This window comes from Watersipora subatra, chromosome 8, assembly GCF_963576615.1.
Source record: "Watersipora subatra chromosome 8, tzWatSuba1.1, whole genome shotgun sequence".
NCBI lineage: Eukaryota > Metazoa > Bryozoa > Gymnolaemata > Cheilostomatida > Watersiporidae > Watersipora > Watersipora subatra.
Genome location: NC_088715.1, coordinates 3,077,875 through 3,101,381, shown reverse-complemented (window position 1 = coordinate 3,101,381; position 23,507 = coordinate 3,077,875). Strand labels below are relative to the sequence as shown.

General features: G+C 36.2%; 1 protein-coding gene across 1 annotated transcript in view; it reads right to left on the bottom strand.

Moving 5' to 3' along the window:
- The window catches only part of LOC137401953 (protein draper-like), a 36,799-nt gene extending 18,263 nt beyond the window's left edge, over positions 1-18,536 (bottom strand). The window contains exons 1-11 of the mRNA XM_068088424.1: positions 18,461-18,536; positions 17,663-17,884; positions 16,134-16,312; positions 15,171-15,306; positions 14,674-14,877; positions 11,653-11,818; positions 10,713-10,885; positions 10,114-10,239; positions 7,835-7,972; positions 5,947-6,080; positions 3,967-4,099 (exon numbers count right to left, since the gene is read on the bottom strand). Of these exons, the coding sequence (XP_067944525.1) occupies positions 3,967-4,099; positions 5,947-6,080; positions 7,835-7,972; positions 10,114-10,239; positions 10,713-10,885; positions 11,653-11,818; positions 14,674-14,877; positions 15,171-15,306; positions 16,134-16,312; positions 17,663-17,884; positions 18,461-18,536 (1,687 nt within the window). The remainder of the gene's footprint in view (positions 1-3,966; positions 4,100-5,946; positions 6,081-7,834; positions 7,973-10,113; positions 10,240-10,712; positions 10,886-11,652; positions 11,819-14,673; positions 14,878-15,170; positions 15,307-16,133; positions 16,313-17,662; positions 17,885-18,460) is intronic.
- Positions 18,537-23,507: the final 4,971 nt, after the last annotated feature.

Below are 23,507 nucleotides of genomic sequence, written 5' to 3'. Positions count from 1 at the left end.
TATGTAACAAGATGGTTGTTATTATTAATACTAGTACCCTGATAGTCTAGTGTGCTGTGAGAGATCATCATGTGTAATAACTATGTATACAATTATTCCACAATGTACCAAGATGGTTGTTATTATTAATACTAGTACCCTGATAGTCTAGTGTGCTGTAAGAGATCATCATGTGTAATAATTATGCGCACAATTATTCTAAAATAAGGCAAGGTTGGTGCAGCAGTTAACGCGTTGGTACACCAAGCTGCATATCAGGGTTCTATTCCCGTATGATGCATTTTTTCTTAATGCTCTGGCTTCGGACAGCCAGCCAGATGCACACGGCTCTTATTATAGTAAAGATTTGAAGGCTGAAAAGCAGGTTTTCAAGTCCAATCATTGTAAGCGACACCAGTTCGTTATAAAAAACCTACAGATAATCCAGAAACATGAAGTCAAATGTATAAGCGAGTAAATGTAATTACCTGAGTCAAGGTTAATTAAACTCTCTTCTGTTGAAAAGCAATATTGTTCATCTTGGCAAGTCTGGTAGCCTATGCAATGGTTGTCAGTGGTGCACTGGAGGAAGCAGAGCCCTTCTTTGCAGATGGTTCCATAAGGGCAGGCATTTGAGTCTAAGCACCGCAAGTAGCAATATCCAGACTCACAACTGTGACCAGTTTCACAACCCGCTTCTGACAGGCAGCCTAAAAATTAGAGTACTTCTCGCTGTAGCTGAATGGTCACCATACTCCATCTCAAGTCATAAGCATAACAAAAAATCAGCTATAACTATTTGTTGCTGGAGTCACAAACTCGACTATCAGTGCTAACTTATGAACTAAAACAACAGATTTATTTTCTAGGTATATTTTTTCTAACAAAGCTACAATTGCTGTTTAGTTTAAGTGATAGTTACTCAGAGTGTGTTTAAATTCCTAAGGAGTGATGGGCGCACGATTAGGTATATTATTGGGTGTCCGCTGATTATGTATGTGTGCATGATTATGTACATGTATGTATGATTATGTGTGTATGTATAATTATGTATGTATGCATGATTATGTGTATGTATGCATGATTATGTGTGTATGTATGTATAATTATGTATGCGTGATTATTTGTATGTATGTATGATTATGTCTGTATGATTATGTATGTATGATTATGTATGTGTGTATGGTTATGTATTTATGATTATGTATGTATGATTATGTATGTGTGTATGGTTATGTATTTATGATTATGTATGTATGATTATGTATGTATGATTATGTGTGTATTTATGATAATGTGAGGTTCTGCCAGCCACCAAGTCATCATATAAATTCCAACCCTCACCATGGTTCTCTCTTAGACTAGACATGGTGAATAGGCTTACTTACCCTACTACTCATTACAACAATTGAACTGAGCATATTGCTGTTTTGCCAGCTACTGAACTTGTCTGAATAATCAACAGTAGCAAACTCTGCAGACCATTGATTGCCAGCATCAGCTCGAGTCATAAGCCTTGTACACATAAGCTCTGAAGCCAGCAACCAGAGGTAGTTAATACCACTTTATTATTAGCGGATTAGGCATAAAACCACTACAACTGTAGCATAAGCAAAAGTGGCGGCCAGAAAAAGTTACCATAAAACCTCTAAGTGAACGCCATAGCACTCTATTCTTCAACCTTTCCTCTATTATAGTGGCGGTCAAATAAAGACTGTGGGTAATATGGCGTTATAGTGGCAATTGGAAGTAGAGTCAAATAGAGGTTGGCGGTGTATTTTTCAAAAGGTTCACCAGAATTTTTAGAAAATAAATTTAGCCATAATACGGGTGAAGCGAATGTCGCCTATATTTTGCCCTCTTTTTGGTGGAGTGATATTAAATCTTTTGGATGCAATAAATCTGCTAACTTAACTCAACTTTTCAAAGATCTTTTCGTAAATATGTATTGAGAAACCGAGAAATATCTCTACTAGTTGATATTAATTGCTTGCAATTGACCTGCATTGATATGATAGCCTGTGTTCTTCTTTGCAATTTGTTAGCATCTACAATTTTTATTCAATTCTAAATTTGAAAACATATTTTTATTTTATAACTATATGTAGCTATATATATATTTATAATGATGTTTACTAATGTTGCATAAAAGCTCATTGCACTCATTGATATGCTTGCTACAGTTTGCAGCCAAAACTAGTTTTTTATGTGCAATAGAAGAGGAGTTACGAGCATCGATCAATTGTAAGTTCAGATTACCGCAAATACACTATCAAGTACTATGCTATAAATTCGCAAATTTATAAGTCATATAACAATAATTTATCAAATACTACAAATATTTATTCATACACAAGTGACATAAAAACCTTTACTAATAATACATGCAGAAACAAAAATTAACATTTTTGAAACAAAAATATTTGCATCGTTTGCTCGGCCAACTTTAGTCTGATTCTTGCTTTCGATGGAACGAACATCTTCTGGTTGTCCAATATTTCCACAATGTCCTCTGACCTCATTTTTTTGCCCTGCTTAACTAATTGATATTAGCGTCAAATAATTTTTTGGTAGAATAAAACCTTCATGCGCTGCATTTAGCAAAATACATGTAATGATAAACTTTTACCCGCAGGTGAGTTAAGCGCAACTTGTAGCCTGAAGCTGGTCATTCGTATTCCATCACAAATGTAAATAGTTTTTTATACTTCGAATTATCGATACTGCACAAAACAAAAACTACTATTAGCCTGAGTCAGTTATTAATTATTCCTATGGTGCTGCTTTCAAAGTTTCACCAAAAAAGAGCAAAAAGCTTTGGAGTTGGACAACTTTTCTACTGATCACTTGATATTATGGGTTCATAAAGATCAAAAATTGTCAAAGGGACCGTCAAAAGGAGATGGCGTTCAAATAGAAGTGACGCTCAATTAAAGGTTTTATGGTATTTACACTCACAGCAGAAGGGAAAACTCCAACCCAAATAGTGGTGAAAACTGCGGTCAGCAGGTGACAGGCACCACACTGAAACATTATGAATTAAAGTCCTGAGAGCTCATGAGAGCTGCAGGGAGTTGCAGTTTCATTTCAAAGTATCCTTTGAAAGATAAACTGCAGAGTGGTAAATTCATAGATATATAAACCTAGACTGGCCAATAATAGCTATTCTCATCGGTTGCCTTGTCAGACTTAAATAGCATGATGTAACGTCATTGTATTGTATTTCACACTTGACTGCACGGTTGTTAACGATGAAGCTAATAAGGAGAATTTGACAAAATCACATTTATTTTCACATAAAAACCTTCTTGGATACATAATCCAGTAAACTAAAGCAATTCTGTGATAATATCTGATAACCACCTTAGATTAAAACTATAAAAGCTAAAAAACTATTAAAACCCAAAAAACATGACATGCTTTGTCGTATTTGGCGTGTCCTGATCTCTGCATGTTTAAACAGAAATTCTTAGCAGAGAAAGCTTTGATTTCTCATTTAGTTTGACAATGGCACTTTGTTAGTTCCTGCTCACTATTTAACCACACAAAGTATGGACAAACATGTATTTTTGCCAATGTCCTCAACTTACTCACAAGCCGTGATAAACAGCCACACTTCTCATAGCAACGGTATGGTGTCAATGTATTCCCTGAAGAGGTAATCAGCTAAATAGGCATGTATCCACGCTCACTGAAAGCTCATAAAAACACGAAAAAGATTCTGGGTTTTTGTCCTGCTCCAATGCTTGAAAAACATGAAACTTGAACAGAGAATTGAACAGAGAATCAAAGTTCAACAAAATCACAAACTTGGAAAAAATCAAATATCTATCTAGAGTAATACAAATGCTGTGCGACAAAAACAAATTAATGAAATCCTCACAATTACGCCGCCAACTAGAATAGGACTGTTGTCTATTTTTAACAAACTATAAATACTGGAATCATCTATTCAATATATTGATACCTAGAGTACATAAGACTTACCATCCAATAAAGCCTGGCAGACAGCTCCAGCATACTGAACTAGCCCAGGTTCACACAAGCAAGTAGACCCGTCAGAGGAGCACTGCGAATTACTTAAAAGATCATCACATTCTTCAGCTTTTCGTACATCAATCTTTAACAGAAACAAATATACTTGTTATTATGTACAATTAATACAATTTAGTTTGCTGTTTACAGAGATGGTCAAATAATTTACGTTCTATGTTTTTACAAATAAAGTGAAGTTGAAACAAACTTGCTGAAACATAACTGATACATAGGCAACCATACGATAGGGACCGTGTTGAAAAATTACTTCCATAAAGTTTTTTATATTATTTCCAAATTTCCGTATTTCCAAAATTTGTCATTTTTATGTTATGTAACAGCCTAAAACCCAATAGTACTTTATTAATGTGAAATCAGTTTGCCTGAAATAAACTGCAAAATTTTAGTACTCGAAAATGCAACATTGAAAAATTCTTATTTGTACATTATCTTTTTCACATAAGTTATTTTACTCTAAATATGTTTATTTTACTCTAGTTATAAAATTTATAATTTATTAGTCTTGATGTACATATTTATAATTAAAATCAAGTAATGAGAGACAAGAATATTTCATTTTAATGATACTGAAAGGGCGACAGTCTCTTTATATAGAATTCAAAAAATTCTACGTTTGATGAAGATTCTACATATCTGTCTATCACTTCATGTAACAACATGAAGTAATAGACGGATTGTTTCTATCTGTTCACTATCTGGAAAATCGGTTTTTCAGTATATGTTGACTTTCAACTCAGAATTTAACATTCTGAGAATTAAGGTAACAATTACTTGAACTTGTTAAAAGACTAGCTCTAAAACTCAATATTGCCTACAAAAATTGATAATGGGAATCAGCCAACATTCTTCAAGTCATGCACTTTTACTTGCTACAAGTTATTACAAATTACAGCCTCTGTAGTCACAAAGTTTGTTGCTGGAGCCTTTAGAAATCGCCTGTAATTTCAAAGTCTCATAATATTTCAATCTCTTCCATTCATTTGCTAACGAATGCCTGGTGTTGAACGGGTAATAAAAAAATCTTTTGCATAGAAAATTTATTTTCGAAGTTGAAGTAGAGCAACTTAAGCCAAGTTGCTCTACTGAATAAGTTTTAGTAACTTAAGCTAGTTATTCTTACTATAATAAGAGCCGCAATTATAACTTAAGCCAGAGTTGGGAAAAAATTGTGTCATGCTCATTAAGCATTTGAGCTGAAGTGTGAGTGTTTAACCAATCGTCATCCAAAATGGGAGGTGTGATAAGTATGATGCGCAAAATTAATCCGCTGTATTGCAATGTAGCAACTTGACGTAATCAAGGGGCCTAGTTCAAGTCTGCATATCCTAGTTCAAACCCCACTTAAAGCAGATTTTTGGTTTTTAAAACTTTATCACTATAACTGGACACCCCAGCTGACAAACACTGATATTTATATATATATATATACAAGATAAATGTATATATACATATACGATATATCCTAAATGGATGCCCGGCATTGCACGGGTATTAAAAACCAGTTCATAAACAATGAGAGGTAATGTAGTTGCCTGCCACTTGTTATTAGCCTAGCAAAACTCCAATGAATAATTTGAGTAAGCTTACTAATAAAAGCTAATTACTTGCTTTTATGTGAGAGCAAGCATAAATTTACGTTGAGCCGTAACGGAGAGCGGTAGCATATTTACACTCATATAACAACATAAATTGCCTTACAGATTCGTCAAGCTTGTTTAACTTAATTGGTAAGGCTGTGGACTGGTGATTGGGAAGGTCTGAGATCAAATATTCCGTGATGCAGATTCTTTAATCCAAGATTTTAATACCAATCGCTGCACATACACAGAGACAAATGCACGAATACACAGACAAACTTTGAGACAGATAACAGGTAGGTTTTGATTGAGTCAAAGTGTGCAATAAGCTAACCAGAGTAAAACCTCCAGGAGAATAAGTGGTAGGAGGACAGTAGATATCATATATAAGGCATTCTTCATATGTTATGACTGGCTGGGGACATCCACACTTGGCCAGTGCTTCTCCTGGTGATTGACGACACGACGCTGAAACATTTTCGTCAATTACTCGTGTGAAAATATACTCTGTAGACTTTGGAAATACCACTGTATGGTTCATTGAGAAAGAAGGGTATACTAAAGTTGCTTCTTTTCTAGCACAGCTGGCTGTATGTCACACATCTGACTATATGACACACAGCCGACTGTATGACACACAACTGACTGTATAATACACAACTGTCTGTATGACACACAACTGACTGTGTGACACACCACTGACTGTATGACACACAGCTGACTGTATGACACACATCTGACTGTATGACACACAGCTGACTGTATGTTACACAGCTGACTGTATGACACACAACTGACTGTATGACACACAGCTGACTGTATGACACACAACTGACTTTATGACACACTACTGATTGTATGTCACACAACTGACTGTATGATACACAAAGCTGACTGTATGACACAAAGCTGACTGTATGATACACAACTGACTGTATGACAAACAGCTGACTGTGTGACACATAGCTGATGGTATGATATACAGCTGACTGTATCACACACAACTGACTGTATGATACACAACTGACTGTATGACACACAACTGACTGTATGACACACAGCTGACTGTATGGCACACAGCTGACTGTATGACACACAGCTGACTGTATGATACACAGCTGACTAAATGATACACAACTGACTGTATGACACGCAACTGACTGTACGACACACAACTGACTGTATGATAAACAAAGCTGACTGTATGACACAAAGCTGACTGTATAACACAAAGCTGACTGTATGTTACACAGCTGACTGTATGACACACAGCTGACTGTATGACACACAAATGACTGTATGACACACATCTGACTGTATGATACACAGCTGACTGTATGACACACAACTGACTGTATGACACACAGCTGACTGTATGACACACAACTGACTGTATAATACACAACTGACTGTATGATACACAGCTGACTATATGACACACAACTGGCTGTATGACACACAACTGACTGTATGATACACAGCTGACTGTATGACACACAACTGACTGTATAATACACAACTGACTGTATGATATACAGCTGACTGTATGACACACAACTGACTGTATGACACACAGCTGACTGTATGACACACAGCTGACTGTATGACACACAGCTGACTGTATGATACACAGCTGACTATATGACACACAACTGACTGTATGACACACAACTGACTGTATGACACACAACTGACTGTATGTTACACAAAGCTGACTGTATGACACAAAGCTGACTGTATGACACAAAGCTGACTGTATGACACACAACTGACTGTATGACACACAGCTGACTGTATGACACACAATTGACTGTATGACACACAGCTGACTGTATAATACACAACTGTCTGTAGGACACACAACTGTCTGTATGACACACAACTGACTGTGTGACACACCACTGATTGTATGACACACAGCTGACTGTATGACACACAGCTGACTGTATGACACACAACCTACTGTACATATCACGGCAGACTGTAAGATAGAAAATATGGAAATATTTATGATGCCCAGACAATGGTTATAGTCCAAAGGGTTGTTAATAGCTTTATTGAGTTGAAAAATATATATAAATATATATGCAAAATATATTTAAAAACTAGAAGATTGAACACTTTTTTTTCCAGATTGAAAGCTGGTAATGCTAACAGCAGCATTCTAATAATACTTAAATTTGATCTCAAGTGTCACCAGCAATGTTAACAATAGTAGTTACCTGTAGTATCACAGAATCTCAAGCAAACATCATTCTGGCATGTGAAGTCAGGTGTGCTGCAGCTAGTGCTTGCCGAACAATTGCCATCATTGTTGTTAGAGTCGCAAATCTTGGCACAGTACGCTTCTCTACAGACGCCTGTTGAAAAAACTCTAGCTTCAAAAAGAACTAGAACACTGCCACAGGATTGCATAAATCTTCAGTGTAAGTTAAGAAATTTGAAGCCAGTAACTCATCGGCAGTTAGTTAAGGTATCAAGGACTTGTGACATTATATTGGTTAGATCAAATACATTCAGTCTTCCGATGGACACATATATACTGTAATAGTTGATTGCTCAGTTTAATACCTATATCACCTTGAAAGTTTAAAAAATGACAATATATAAACCGAAGCATTATTTTTGCAATGACCACAGACAAAGCGGTAAACGTTTATCTTTGTAGTTATGGAAAATCCTAAATGTACTTATAAACTAATGAATGCTGATTGTTGATCAGCAGGTTAATAAATATATTTTACGCCCTGCAAACAAAGATTAGATTTTAGGTTTGTGTTATGTGACAGCTAAAATTTATTATTATTTATTAACTGCCTTGTTTCTGAAATGATAGATTTTTAAAAAAATTCATAAGCGCTTTTGCAGAGACCTAAAATTATGTTGTTCGCACTTATCTGATGCTAAATTTGAAGAGTATATTTTGTGTAAAAATTTTCTAATGACTTAGTTGCTCACAACTTTCAACTAACATTTTCATACTCGAAGTATAATAACTTCGAATAGCTGTGAGTGCTTTCCAATAGAGATGCCCCGATTCAAATTTCACCAGCCGATTCAGATACCGATTCGATATACCGATTCTTATTGAAAAATAATCCGATTCAGATCTTTTGTGTTGCGTAGATAATTGTTAATTTTGTTATGCAAATATAAATATAATGCAAAGTAAATATAAATATTGATGCATTTAGTTGTTTGCATTTATGGGAAAAATATATACATGTATATATATATATATATATATACTCACATACTGACATACCATGCATATAGTAACAAAACAGTTCATGTTTCTTGAAATCTGTTATTAATAATGGTAATTACTGTTAGTAGTACAGCTTTCTCTGCAATAATGAAGTCTTTCTTCTATTGCTGAACGAACTGCTGCGCCTGTACAAGTTTAGAGCAAATAAATGTGTCTGTTAATTACCGTTAGTGATTCAATTCTCTCAGTGAGTCGTCTTTATTTTCTATCACTATCGATGTAGGCAGTCGTACGGAAGCAGGACTCACTTGCCACAGATGATGCAGGACAGGCTAAATACCGATAAGCCGCTGAGGTTATTTTATGCGATACAAACGATACATCATATCGTCAGACTCAAGAGAAAAATAGATAGGTAAACTTTATGCATCGACTGCTCAAATTACTTTCGTAATGCTAGTAATTAGAAACATTACACAGCCTTATTGTTTCTCATTAAGGTTCTCTAGTTTGTGAGTGGCTGCAATAAATCATATCGCTGTAATTGGGAAATACCGCACTTTGTGATTACGTCCTGACTAAAGCCAAAAGACTTCTCAGCTGTGTGGATGTTTATTAGGTCTATCGACATGAAATAGATTGTGTGACAGGCCCGGAATTCATTAGGTAAAAATAAGGAACTTGCAGCTGATGATTTTTTATTAGTGTAGCAGGCTTCAATACGGGTTTTTGCTAAATAGCTGATCTGTAAAAAGTATCTGAAGTTACCGATTTTTAAAGAAAAGATCGGCCGATACCGATTCAAATACTTAACACTCATATCGGCACCGATACCGATATTAAAATCGGGGCAACTCTACTTTCCAACACCCATCAATGATCAGCAAGATCACTTTTGATGTCCCTAATAAGCTTTGGCCTAAAATTAATGATTGAACCAAATTATAAACTAACCATATCGATTTTGATGACCTGATAGCCTGAATAAGAATGAAATCTTAAAATTTAGTCAATAAGTTTCTGACATTACGTTCCCTTTTCCCTCTTGACTTACAGATTAAATACATATAGTCTTTTTCTTGGCTTTTTTGAATTGATGCCAGTACTGCAAGTATTGGCATCCAATATCATCCATTAGAAATAAATTATGAGTTGTAACTATTCATTTCACTGTGTCCACAGAACAAAAGTTTTGCTACTGTCCATGGCCCTATGCAGCTTTAAACTGACATGGCTTATGATAAAATCAGTTTTCTACAGTTTGCTGCTATATTCGGCTATGTAAATACTCACCATTATTACATCTCTGGTTGATGAGACACTGCCTGTCATTTATACATGTATGTGTACATGTCCCACACTCACACTTTTGACCAAAATTGCAATTGGAGTCTTCAGTACATGGATAGTCACAGTAACCTGCAGATGTGCAAGTACTAGGTGTAAGTAATTTTAATAGTTATGAATATCAAACTCATACTTTACAAGAATGTCACAAATTGTGTGTAGGTGAGCCAGCTGTCAGATAATTGAACAGAGCTCTGCATATGTAAAATACAATTAATAGACAGATTACAGTGTGGCTTTTTATAAAACTTTTTGTAAAGCACATTTAATATAAGGATTAAAGTTATGCTTTAAAAAAACCCAAAATTTGAAAAGGTGGGATAATTTTCTCATTAGCTGAAAATTGACGCAAAAATGAAGTAAAGCAAACATTTTGACCGACTGCTCTTCCTCACATGGGCTGTAACCTATGCGGAGACTTGATGCAAGCTTGCAAGTTGTTCACAGGTGCTCACCTTCAAACTGGACTCACTAGCTAATGAAACCATCACAACCAAATATATACTTGGAAATCCAACTTGGGTGAAATTTTGAAAAACTCATACCATTGGCACACGTGAGTCCAGAAGGGCAGGAGGCTCTATTTTGGCCACACAAATGGTAACATCTGTAACCCCGACATTCCGCTGATTCCGGACAAGTAGTTGTGCATACATCTGCTGCTGGGCTGACACATCTGTCACCTAACCTCTGGTACTCGGGCTCCTCACAGGAACACCTATGAAAGTACACTAGCGCCTAAGAAGGATGACATTGATCAAGGTACCAAATGAGGTCACTAAAACTTTCAGTTTAAACTCAGCTGATGGCGACATTTCGTAAGACTAGCATGACAGTTATTTGACTGCCGCCTAGCCATAAAAAGCTGAAGGTTAATAACATCAGAAGCCACACCAATCTTAGTTTTGACAAGACTACCCTATGAACGAACTTAGAGTGAACCTCCTACTCAAACACTGTTTTAGATCTAAGTCTATATCATATCTTAATCACATTCTTAAAAAGTAATATGATTTTCATGGTTTTACATTTTTATTTTATTTATGTATTTTTTCAGTCAGCATCAGTTTTTTAAATAAGCATATGCAAAAATTTTATTTCTCCTACTGACACGCACGCACGCACCCACCCACACACACTTTACTTTCGCAGGGCAAAGAGCCTAAATGTCTCAGGCAGTTATATGTTTAATTACCATAAGCATTTCGGACCATTTCTAACTACATTTTATCACTGGAGCTGCATGGAAATACAAAAATCAACAATTATGTAAATTCAAAAACTTATTAGAGAAAAGTTCTAGGCTGATGCGAGACACAAAAAGTCTAGTATGCACGTGTGTTGAAGCAGGATTAGAACCTAATGTCTCGGTTCTCTTAGTAAGGAAATACTGTGTACAAGTATTCCAAAACGAAGAAAATGTTAAAATGAAATTAATCCTGACACGGGAAACTGTGATGATTACGCGTTATAAGATAGACTAACCAGCTTGTGCTTTTATCGCAGACAGAATTTGGTAGGAGCTTTGAGCAAGTTTCTACTGATGTAGAATTAGGATTCTTTGAGTCACATGAAATAGGGTATTCAACACAGCGACTATTCGCCCCTCTCAAGCACTCGCACCTTCTCTCATGACATAGTTCATCTTTTCCTGCTCAAATACATGCTGACATACAGGCCAAATACATGCTGATATATCGGCCAGAAGGCCAAATACATGCTATATATAGGCCAGAAGGCCAAATACATGCTATATATAGGCCAGAAGGCCAAATAAATGCTGACATATTGGGCAGAAGGCCAAATACATGCTGATATATAGGCCAGAAGGCCAAATACATGCTGATATATAGGCCAGAAGGCCAAATACATGCTGACATATAGGCCAGATGGCCAAATAAATGCTGACATATTGGGCAGAAGGCCAAATACATGCTGATATATAGGCCAGAAGGCCAAATACATGCTGATATATAGGCCAGAAGGCCAAATACATGCTGATATATAGGCCAGAAGGCCAAATACATGCTGACATACAGGCCAAATAAATGCTGACATATTGGGCAGAAGGCCAAATACATGCTATATATAGGCCAGAAGGCCAAATAAATGCTGACATATTGGGCAGAAGGCCAAATAAATGCTGACATATAGGGCAGAAGACCAAATACATGCTGATATATAGGCCAGAAGGCCAAATACATGCTGATATATAGGGCAGAAGGCCAAACAAATGCTGACATATAGGGCAGAAGGCCAAATACATGCTGACATATACGGCAGAAGGCCAAATACATGCTGACATATAGGCCAGAAAGCCAAATACATGCTGATATATAGGCCAGAAGGCCAAATACATGCTGATATATAGGCCAGAAGGCCAAATACATGCTGATATATAGGCCAGAAGGCCAAATACATGCTGATATATAGGCCAGAAGGCCAAATACATGCTGATATATAGGCCAGAAGGCCAAATACATGCTGATATATCGGCCAGAAGGCCAAATACATGCTGACATAGAGGCCTATCTTATCAACTCCCCATCTTATTTATTAGTAAAATATAATAGAACATCAGAGGGTTATACCAGTCGAGCTAAATGTAATATAACCTATTGTTAGGCTGTTAAGTAAAGTCATCAAATGAATTCTTACAAGCAGAGATTATCTCCCTGACAAATGATTGAATTGAAAAGCTCAGAATAATTGTCTTCTCACATTTTTCCAATCTTCCAATATTTGAGAACTAAATAAAACTTTCATAAGGGTTTGAAAAGGGTTTCATAAGGGTTGAAAGCGTACAGATATATACATGTAAATATCATGTTAAATGTGATAACTTGATTTAAATGTTGAGGTACAAGAGCGCATAACAGGAGAGAAGAAAATAAATCCACTTGTGGGAAGTAGATTTATTCTCCTCTCTTTTGAGAGAAAGATAACCCACTTGTGGTTAGTACCACCATCTAGTTTGCAAAAGTATAGATGCCTACGTTTATAAAATAAAATAATTGTTTTACAGCGGAGTTGATAATCAACAAGAAAACCATGATAAAAATAGCCCATGTTGGTGAGTGATGAGCTACTACTACTGGTGAGTAATGAGCTACTACTACTGGTGAGTAATGAGCTACTACTACTACTACTGGTGAGTGATGAGCTACTACTACTAGTGAGTGATGAGCTACTACTACTGGTGAGTGATGAGCTACTACTACTGGTGAGTAATGAGCTACTACTACTGGTGAGTGATGAGCTACTACTGCTGGTGAGTGATGAGCTACTACTACTGGTGAGTGATGAGCTACTACTACTGGTGAGTGATGAGCTACTACTACTGGTGAGTAATGAGCTACTACTACTGGTGAGTGATGAGCTACTACTACTGGTGAGTAATGAGCTACTACTACTGGTGAGTGATGAGCTACTACTACTGGTGAGTGTTGAGCTACTACTGCTTGTGAGTGATGAGCTACTACTACTGGTGAGTAATGAGCTACTACTACTGGTGAGTGATGAGCTACTACTACTGGTGAGTGATGAGCTACTACTACTGGTGAGTAATGAGCTACTACTGCTGGTGAGTGATGAGCTACTACTACTGGTGAGTAATGAGCTACTACTACTGGTGAGTGATGAGCTACTACTACTGGTGAGTGATGAGCTACTACTACTGGTGAGTGATGAGCTACTACTACTGGTGAGTGATGAGCTACTACTACTGGTGAGTAATGAGCTACTACTACTGATGAGTGATGAGCTACTACTACTGGTGAGTGATGAGCTACTACTACTGGTGAGTGATGAGCTACTACTACTGGTGAGTGATGAGCTACTACTACTGGTGAGTGATGAGCTACTACTACTGGTGAGTAATGAGCTACTACTACTGGTGAGTGATGAGCTACTACTGCTGGTGAGTGATGAGCTACTACTACTGGTGAGTGATGAGCTACTACTACTGGTGAGTAATGAGCTACTACTACTGGTGAGTAATGAGCTACTACTACTGGTGAGTGATGAGCTACTACTACTGGTGAGTGATGAGCGCTACTGATTGTAAATTGTGCCACGAGAAAGTATTAAAGTACAGTTGCTCTTTTTTGGTAATTTTCTAAACATACGTAGAAGTTGTTGCTGTCACACTTCTCGGGAGTCACACCATCAACTTTTTTAGTTTTATTATTTCGCGTTTAGTAGGAATAACATATGATATAAAGTCTAAAGAAAGTCTATTTTTCTTTTTTATTTGTTTTTTTTAACAAAAATCTCAATCAAATGAATGACTATTGTTAAATATCTGTTTATTTAAAATCAGCAAGCTACCAAACACTGCTGTAGAAAAAAAACTAAAACAAATATGGTAGCTTTTTGGTGCAAACTCTTTTTGCATGACTGAAATGCTTTGATGAAGAATACCAGCTTTCAAAGCACCTCTTTCTGCTATCTACCTTCAACAGGAAACTTGGCTAAAATAAGCTACTAAAAGGTGGGAATTCTCACCACATTCGTCGTCTGTCACGCAGGCACTGCCATGTCTGACGGAGTCTCTGCAGCCCACATCAGAGCAGTACTGATTTGAAGGGCAGTCAGCTGACGAGGAACACGGAGAGCCACTCAAACTTTTACAGTAACCATCCACCCCGCAGTAAAGTTCATACGGACAGAAAATCCTATCTTCTTCCGAACAGGCGATCGCACAGGAGCCTAACACATTAACAGGCTGTTATTTAAAACCTGACATCTGTCCACAGGTTGTTATTTAAGAATGTAAAAAAATAGAACATCTGTTTGTTTGAAAAGAGCTTATAACACTGCTGCTATGTTGTGTTGTCATGTTGATAGAGGCATGGCATGTCATATTCAATGTTGATAAATGTATGGCATGTCATATTCAATGTGCTTTTACATTTAAAAACAATAGCGTGACCTTACAGAAGTCGAACAGTAAAATAAGATGTAGGTGTTATACAGCTACAAGGAGAATAAGTTCTATTAACCTTGGTTACAGAGGTAACCCGAACCGCAGTCAGAGTTCTGTGCACAAGGCCCGGTGCAGGTTCCCTCAAAACAGTGATGCTTGTCAGCGCATTGTCTATTCTCAAAACACTCATCTCTGCATCCATCATCAGTAGGCTGCAAATATTTCAAACTAATTTACTAGATATAAAAAGGTGCAGGATTAGTTTAGGGTAAAACTTATAACCAACATGTATATCAATATGTTAAGTTAAAATATAGCAAGAATATAACAAATACAAAAACGAAGACAATTTATCTATTGTTTTTTAAACGTCTTTGGATAAACAGTCAAACAATTATATTTATGTTGCTAGCGAGCAGGCAACTCTGATGGTAGGATTATATCGAATATCATATGATACCAGAAATCTACATTAAACTTGTCATTTGATTTGTACATTATATAAACAACGTTCACATTTTTGTACTACAATTGCTTTGACCGATGTTTTTCCCAGGCATTATGCACTTTTGGCTATTTTCTACTCACGACTAAAACGAGATAAAATACATATGCAGATAGATGCACATACAGTATTACCTTGACATAGGAGTGTAATGCATTCTGTGACTGAGTGTTTCAAGGCACTATTTACTATAAAAAATAACTAAGTACAAATTAATCTGCGACCAAATCTGGGACTAAACACAAATTAATCCAACAAACTTAAAGCAAATTGACTAAACTTGCTTCATGTCATATTAATTTTTTATTATCTGTTTCCAACTTGACGTTTTTTGTGCGGCGTTATTATAACTTTTAGCTGACCTTTTAAAAGTTTTTCAAAATGATTCGAAGAGAAAGACTGAGGGATGCTGTTGTTAAAAATGGCCTTTCCCATACTGGGCCATGTAATGGAAATTGTGAACTGGCTCGTATCTCAGGGATTACTCGTATTTTAAGAGAAAATTTGTTTGAAGTTCTACTTGTATCAACTTACCTCACATTCTTCTACACAATAACCTTGAGTGCAGACTTGATTGTTTGGACACGGTGTAGCCGGACCACAATAAGCTAGGCACTTATCATTTTGGCAGTCTTTACCAAGTGGACACACTGCACCTTGAGAGCACCCTTCCGCACATAGGCCATGTACACAGATATCAGCGCAAGAACTGTCTGAAATTATTACAAATTACTTTAGAAAGCCATGTATTTGTCTAGTTCAGGAGTAAAGCTTTGCTTATGAATATGCAGTCTTAGAGGTATTGAAAGAACAGTAGTGATGCAGAAATTCTGACCTTGATTTAAATCTGTACCAACAGTTAACTGTATATTATTTGATGTTAATTATATTATTATATTATTATTTTATTATAGTTTTAGTGAGTGCGCATGGGATTCATGCAATTGCATTTATAATTTTTAAAAAAGGGCTAGCCATGAAAGCAGGCATAAAAAATTCTATGACATTTACAATTAAAATAAATGTTAAATGTATTAATACCATGTAACAGATGAAGATAATGACAAACAATAAAGAATATGCAACTAAATGTAAGCAATTATGTTAAATTACACAAGGGGATATAAACAGTCAAAAAAGCAAACAAAGGTATAAACAATCTTGCAGAAGATCAAGCATGGGAGATAACAAGGTTGCACAGTAAATATTTATAATTAGACATATTGGAATACAACGTAAAATGCAATTAATGTAAATTCAGATCTACGTATATGATGAATACATTAATATATGAACATCCGCATTGTATACAGTATATACACAATGGGGTAAAATGTAGACCCTTTCAAATCAACAGTGCATAGCATTAAAAAGGGGTGGGACTTTAGACAGCCTGTATAGACAGTTATACCATATACACTCTATTATATACACTGTTACAAATGATGTATATAATAGCATATTTAGCTTCAATTAAGTATACAGTTGCTTCTAAGCATTGCATATTATATTGTCCAGAGGACTGTTCTAAGTAAAAAGAAATGAAACAGACAACAATGCTGTGAAAAGTAATAAGACAAATATAACTCTGTGGTTGTATAATTAGTAACATATGAGTGGTGTATGATATCGGAACTAGTTGAAAAGATCCACTGAAAACTCACTCAGATGCAACGGTAAGTCAATGGATTATCTAAGACTTTAATCCCGTTTGATCCCTAACTAACCCGTTGCTGTTAGGCTTATAACACATACACATGAGCTCCTTTGAAAGGACAACAAAGGAAGAGTTTTTGACTGCTTTAAACTTGTGAGCTCATAATTTATAAGCTCTAGCTTCTCTAAGTTAAGTGAGTGACACGTGCTATAGTATATTTTCAGAAAAGTGAGTGACACGAGCATGTGTATAGAACTGATCTGCAACTGAACTGAATAGAGTGAAGACATTCAGAATGAGATTTGAATTGATGAACCTCTTAAAATAGCTCAGAACTAATGTTGAAAAGGCCTAATTATTCCCTTAAATTGATGAATATAAGACACTTGAACCATAAATGAAGCACCTTCATTGCAGGTAGGGATGCAGTTTTCCTGGTGGCACAGGTTTCCAAATGGACATCCGGTGTCATTCTTGCATGGTAACTCACAGACATTGCTATAGCAGTGCTGATTGCTAGCACACTCTCTCTTAGTTTGGCATTTTGTCATACAGGCTCCTTGAGATGAGCTGCAGTACTGGTTCCTATCACAGTCTTCGTTGGTATAGCACTCAACACTGCACACCCCTGCAACAGACACATAGACAGTCCACGTTAGTATAGCACTCTACACTGCACACCCCTGCAACAGACACATAAACACGCTTGAACAGTTCAGCTGCTATTGTTCGGTGTGTATACAAAAGCTGTTTACTGTAGTTGTGTAGCCTTAACGTTATTAACAATTTTTACAGAGATAAATTCAACCTGAGCTCAGGTGGATCAAGTTTTTTATTGGAGGTTGTGACGGTCTGTTTTGATCTATCATCTATCAGTTTGAATGACACACTATATTCACATCACTGTTAGTCTATATTTTATGAAATTAGATATTAACCCAGGCTATGATAACTGTAAGACCTTCATGTGCTATTCTATGTATATATTCTCTAACTACATGTATGTACTAAAATATATACGAAAGATGTTTACTGCTGAAATATTGCAAAAAATAAATTGGCAGAGCCATTTTAATGCCTATAAAAATGTTAATAGCTATAATTTACTGGTTCCTCAATTCATTAATATTAATGAAAACAAAAGAATTTTGGCTATATTACTCTGAAAGTATTAACAGGGTAGCGAATGTAATCACCGACTGACCGGAGATGCATTTTGTTTCTGGGTAGTAGTTACAGTCTCTGTCTGACTCACAGTGAGGATAACAGTTGCCAGACATACATGAAGATTCTGCAGGGCATTCCTTGTTGTCAGAGCAGACTAAAGAATATACATTGAACAGTACTATTACATGACCTTGGTAACCACTGTGGTTTATGCATTTTTACTGGTAAAAAAATTGTAGTTTATTTCAATTCATTGGTTGGTCAATTAATTTAATTTGAAAATTATATTCTTTTTTTTAAAAACTTGAAATACCTTTCATCAAAAGACTGATCAAAATTATTAAGTTTTCATTATTGATCATGATGTGTTGTTAACATAAACCTAGGCTGGAGCTGAATGAGTGCCAGAATATGTAAACTTCTACCCATAAAATCTGCTAGTACAGCTTGTGTGAGAGAACTCTGCTTAAAAATAAACCTTTTGCTACATATATGAGCTAATTACCATATATGACCTACAACATGCTGTATGACCTATTTGTTTGGTCTATGTTTGGACTGTGTAACAACTAAGATGCACACCTACAAATGCTATCGCAACAGATAAAACACAAACTCTAGCATGAAACAGCCTTTGCATGCTGAAATTGTCCTCTCCTGGTAAGGGCTTCCAACCGCCTCTGAATAAAATGAAACAATAAGAGTAATAAAGCATTAAACGAGATTTAACGCTGCTTTTAGTGGAGAAAAAGCTCAATCATTGCGTTTACGTTCTATCAACAAATAAATTTAATTAAATGTATCTATTGATAGAGCGTAAACTAAATTAAATTAAAGCGGTTTAATTGTTAAAGGTTGACTTGCAACAAAATTCACATTACAGTTATTTGGTATCAAAAGATTCGCCATGTTTTACTCTGTTGTGTGGTATGTGCCAAATATGTGGAAATGTGATTAAAAGCTCTTAAAAGCTCAAAAACAAAAAGCCGCCGTAGATTGGAATCTCTTGATTTCGATGACGTATCCGCGCTGTATGGTTATTGTCTTGTCACGTGATGTTCTCGCGTGAATTGAAAGGCCAATGAAAAGCTCAATATCAAACTTATCGTAGCAATAGTTTATGATAATCACTTCGGGTTTTACCTAAGACCCCGTATCAAATATAGATGCTCGCTACTTTACAGTTTCGGCTTGGCCATTCCGTTCGACTATTCATGTCTGAGTTGCGATCATAAAAAATGTCAAATTCTGCCTGACGCAAAAACGCAAATTCTGCCTGACGTTTCGAGCCTGACGCTCTATCTGAAGAAGATCCTCAACAGAATCAAACCTCCCAGCAAGTAAGCACCGCCACTAGCCAGCTTTTTTGTGCCAAGCTAGCTAGTAGTAATAGTTTTAGCTTGAGAGTGATAGAACGAATATTATTATACATGATTTTAATGATGATAATTATCGCTTCAATATTGCGAATAAATAATTACAGATTTTTCTCGAATGACAACATTAACAATTTTAATATTTAAATCTAGTGCTGCACTGATATACTGTTGGATCACATCGACCTGATGTATTAGCTATGGTTGCATAGACATATCTGTTCATTTCTTTAGGAGCTAATACCACCGGCTACAGAGTGGTGTGCCTGCGAGCGTTGTCAAGACATGCCATCTCTTCCTGAATGTTTGTGCTGCCATTATGCTGAGTTTGCGCATTGTCTCCTTGACCGAGGGGAGCATGAATGCCTGCGTATGCATCCTGGTGTAAACGAATTTGTGGCGTCTGCACCCCTTGAGTTGAGGTGGAATAATTACCTGCGATATCATAGTGAGTTGGATATTCATTTAATGCCAACAACACCAAGGTTATGCTAATGTGTCAAGCATTATCTACAATTCTTGTGTTACACATTTAATGCATCAGTTGAACACACATATTCTGAACTCGTGGAACACAAGGAGAACTGGTATATTTGGCTTGTACACTTACTACAGTAGAGAGTGTATTAGTTTTATGATTTTATTATATAAAGATCGAGATTATTTTGATAATCAGCAATTATTGTTTTTCAATAGTTGTTTTGGTAGATAATCTATTCCCATTTGGAGAGCCATCGCCAAATGCTCGGAAAAGGTTGTGTGCATACCGCAATCTTGTGTTTTGGTTTATGCCGCAAATCTTGTTTGCAAGTCTGCAAACTCTTCTTCATCATCCGTTGGTGGGAAAAGAGCCCGAATCTTAGACACCAAGCATGCAGGTAGAGGCCGTCGCTCACGGTGACAAATTTGCGGCATAAGCCAAAACACAAGCTTGCAGTATGCACACAACCTTTGTAACAACATCCGTTGTAATGGACCTCACTCTCAGGCCGTGGGAAATTAGATCGGACTGGCATCGCTTGAAGCCTTTCAGCTCCATGGTGTTAGAGCTGATGGTCTCTGTTGACTGCAAAGTAAAGAAAGTTACGACCAACAATTACTTTCACATTATTTGAATGAACTATTTAGCTAGATGAGCAACTTCATGTTTATGTATTGATAACTACTAAAAAATTTGGGTTTTTGTCAGGCTGTGAAGTAAAAACTGTCAAAGTTTTACCTTGACAAGATGGCTGCTGACTACTAAACCGCAGCTCTGATCCATCATAGTGTAGGCTCTGTATAGTGCGCAATGCCCCGGACTATCGCATCTACCGTCACCTGCCAAATCAAGCTCCCAATCGATTGCTGCCATCAATCCCTCGTTATGCAGGGTGTACTGCTCAGCAATACACTGTAAAATATTGTAAAACTTCATTATACAAGATTAATTTGTATCATTATCATTAGTCTAAGAATGTAGAATTCTCTTCCCCCTTTTTGTGCTATATTATGATGAAGAATCAGAATTTTGAATTATAATATATTTTGCTTGAAGGATGACATATTTTCATTTAAAAAAAAAATTGTTTCTAAATGTTGTTATTCAATTAGTGTGCCAAGCTTTTACTCACATTTTCCAAGTTTATGAGTAAATATTAACACTCATACCATGTAAGTATTCTCTTTGTTGGTAGAGGCAAACGCTGTGGCTTGGTATTGCGATGTTCAGGAGTGACAGAAAACGGAGGTTCTGCGTAAGGCATCCGCCAGAAAAGAGTGATGCAGCTGCCAGCAGGGGATTGATGGCGTGAGCTCTGTTCACTCTGGCAGTTGTTTCCCAAGTGTACGATCGGTGACAGGAGGCACATGTAACCTTGAACTCTACCCATCCGCCTTCTCGCACCATCGTGAATGAGCAGGGGAGGGCGCAGGTGTGACAGTGAAATAGTCGCTGGAGTGCTGTCACACTTACTATTATTTTCTCCTCTTTGAAGGAGGATTCGGTTCTGAAATCACAACACAATAGTTGACTTGCAATAAGATTTGTACAACATCATTTCCTGTTATTATATCATATTTGCTTGATCAGAAAAAGAATAAATATATAGCCATGCAATCATGACACAGATTTTACAAAACCCTATCAGAATCCATGATATTGTAAAGATAAAATGTGAGTAATAACTCTATGGATATTTTTTATATTTTGTCAAGTTTGGTTTAGTTCAGCTCTATCTTACATGTAATTGGAGAGCGTTTGACGCTGGCCAACATAGCGCTCAAACTCTTCCCAGTCTTCAGTGATTGGCACAAACTCTTCATCTAATACTAATAATAATCAACTAATAATATTAATATGCTATTAACATGATACCAGAAAATGACAATAACTATTTTATATAACATATCTATAAGTGAGTGGGGTTAAGAAATTTGGCGAAATTAATCGTGAAACAACATTATTTTATCAATTATATATTAATATATTACGTTTTACAGATAGATATGCAGTATGAATTAGTTTTGTTATTATAATAAGAATAATACACGTAATTAAAAAAATAAAATACTAATAATATAATATTACAATTAAATGACATTAATATTGTTATATTAAATATAGATTAATACAGTACTATTAGGAGAATACTAGATAATAACCCGAGTTACAACTACTAATACAAGTAGTTCATAAAATAAATTACTCACGTGCTTTGGTGATATGTGGAGTATGCAAACAGGTTAGAAAACATGTCGTCTTTGAACTGGCGAAAACAAAGGTAAGAGTAAGCAGGCGAATAAATAAAGTTTGTCACATCCAGCTTCACCCAGTTGCTCCACGCCCGGTGAAGGTCTGGTCTTTTCTCAGCTCTTGGCCAAAAAAACGTGCTTCTCAGCTGCACAAACACTATGTGGCGCGTTAGACATGATGACGAATTGAAATAAACAAGTTTAATATGAGAAAGCGTGTTTGCTATTTGCGATAGATCAAACTTGAACTGAAACTAACATTATCTGATCATGTGACTTACACTTCCCGCTATATGGCGCGAAAAATTTCTACAGCATTTTTCAACCATCATAGCGGACCAAAAGGCTCATCATTTTTATCAGAGAATGATATGCAATCGTTCAAGCTAAGCTTAAAAAATTAAACATATTTTTATGCTATGTTTTGAGATATCAGTGCTCAAAGTTGCAGCATTACGATGCCGATAAAATAGACGCGTAAGAACAATAGACATGGTTTTTATTGCAAGCGTGAAGTATATTTGTGAAAATAGTTCGACGAATAAGGATGCATGAAAGTGTAAACATAAACTATCTCGCACACATTTTAGCCGTTTTAGCACACATACGTCACATTTTAGCCGTTTTGGAAAACGAATCCAAACTAGGGCGGTCTCGTGTGGCTGCGATTTTCTGTTCGTTTTTTAGCTTTTACGAGCTTTTAATCACATTCCCACATATTTGGCACTTACAACACAATAGAGTAAGACATGGCGAATCTTTTGATACCAAATAACTGTAATGTGAATTTTGTTGCAAGTCAACCTTTAAGGTTAAATTAAACAGGAAATATCCATGTAAAACACTTTAAACGTAATGTTATATGTCATTGTAGGTGCATATGAACTACATGCTACTAATGCCTAATACATCCATATTTTGTATTCATTCGCTTACAATAACATAAAAAATTTCTGTTTTGTCAAAATGGTGATA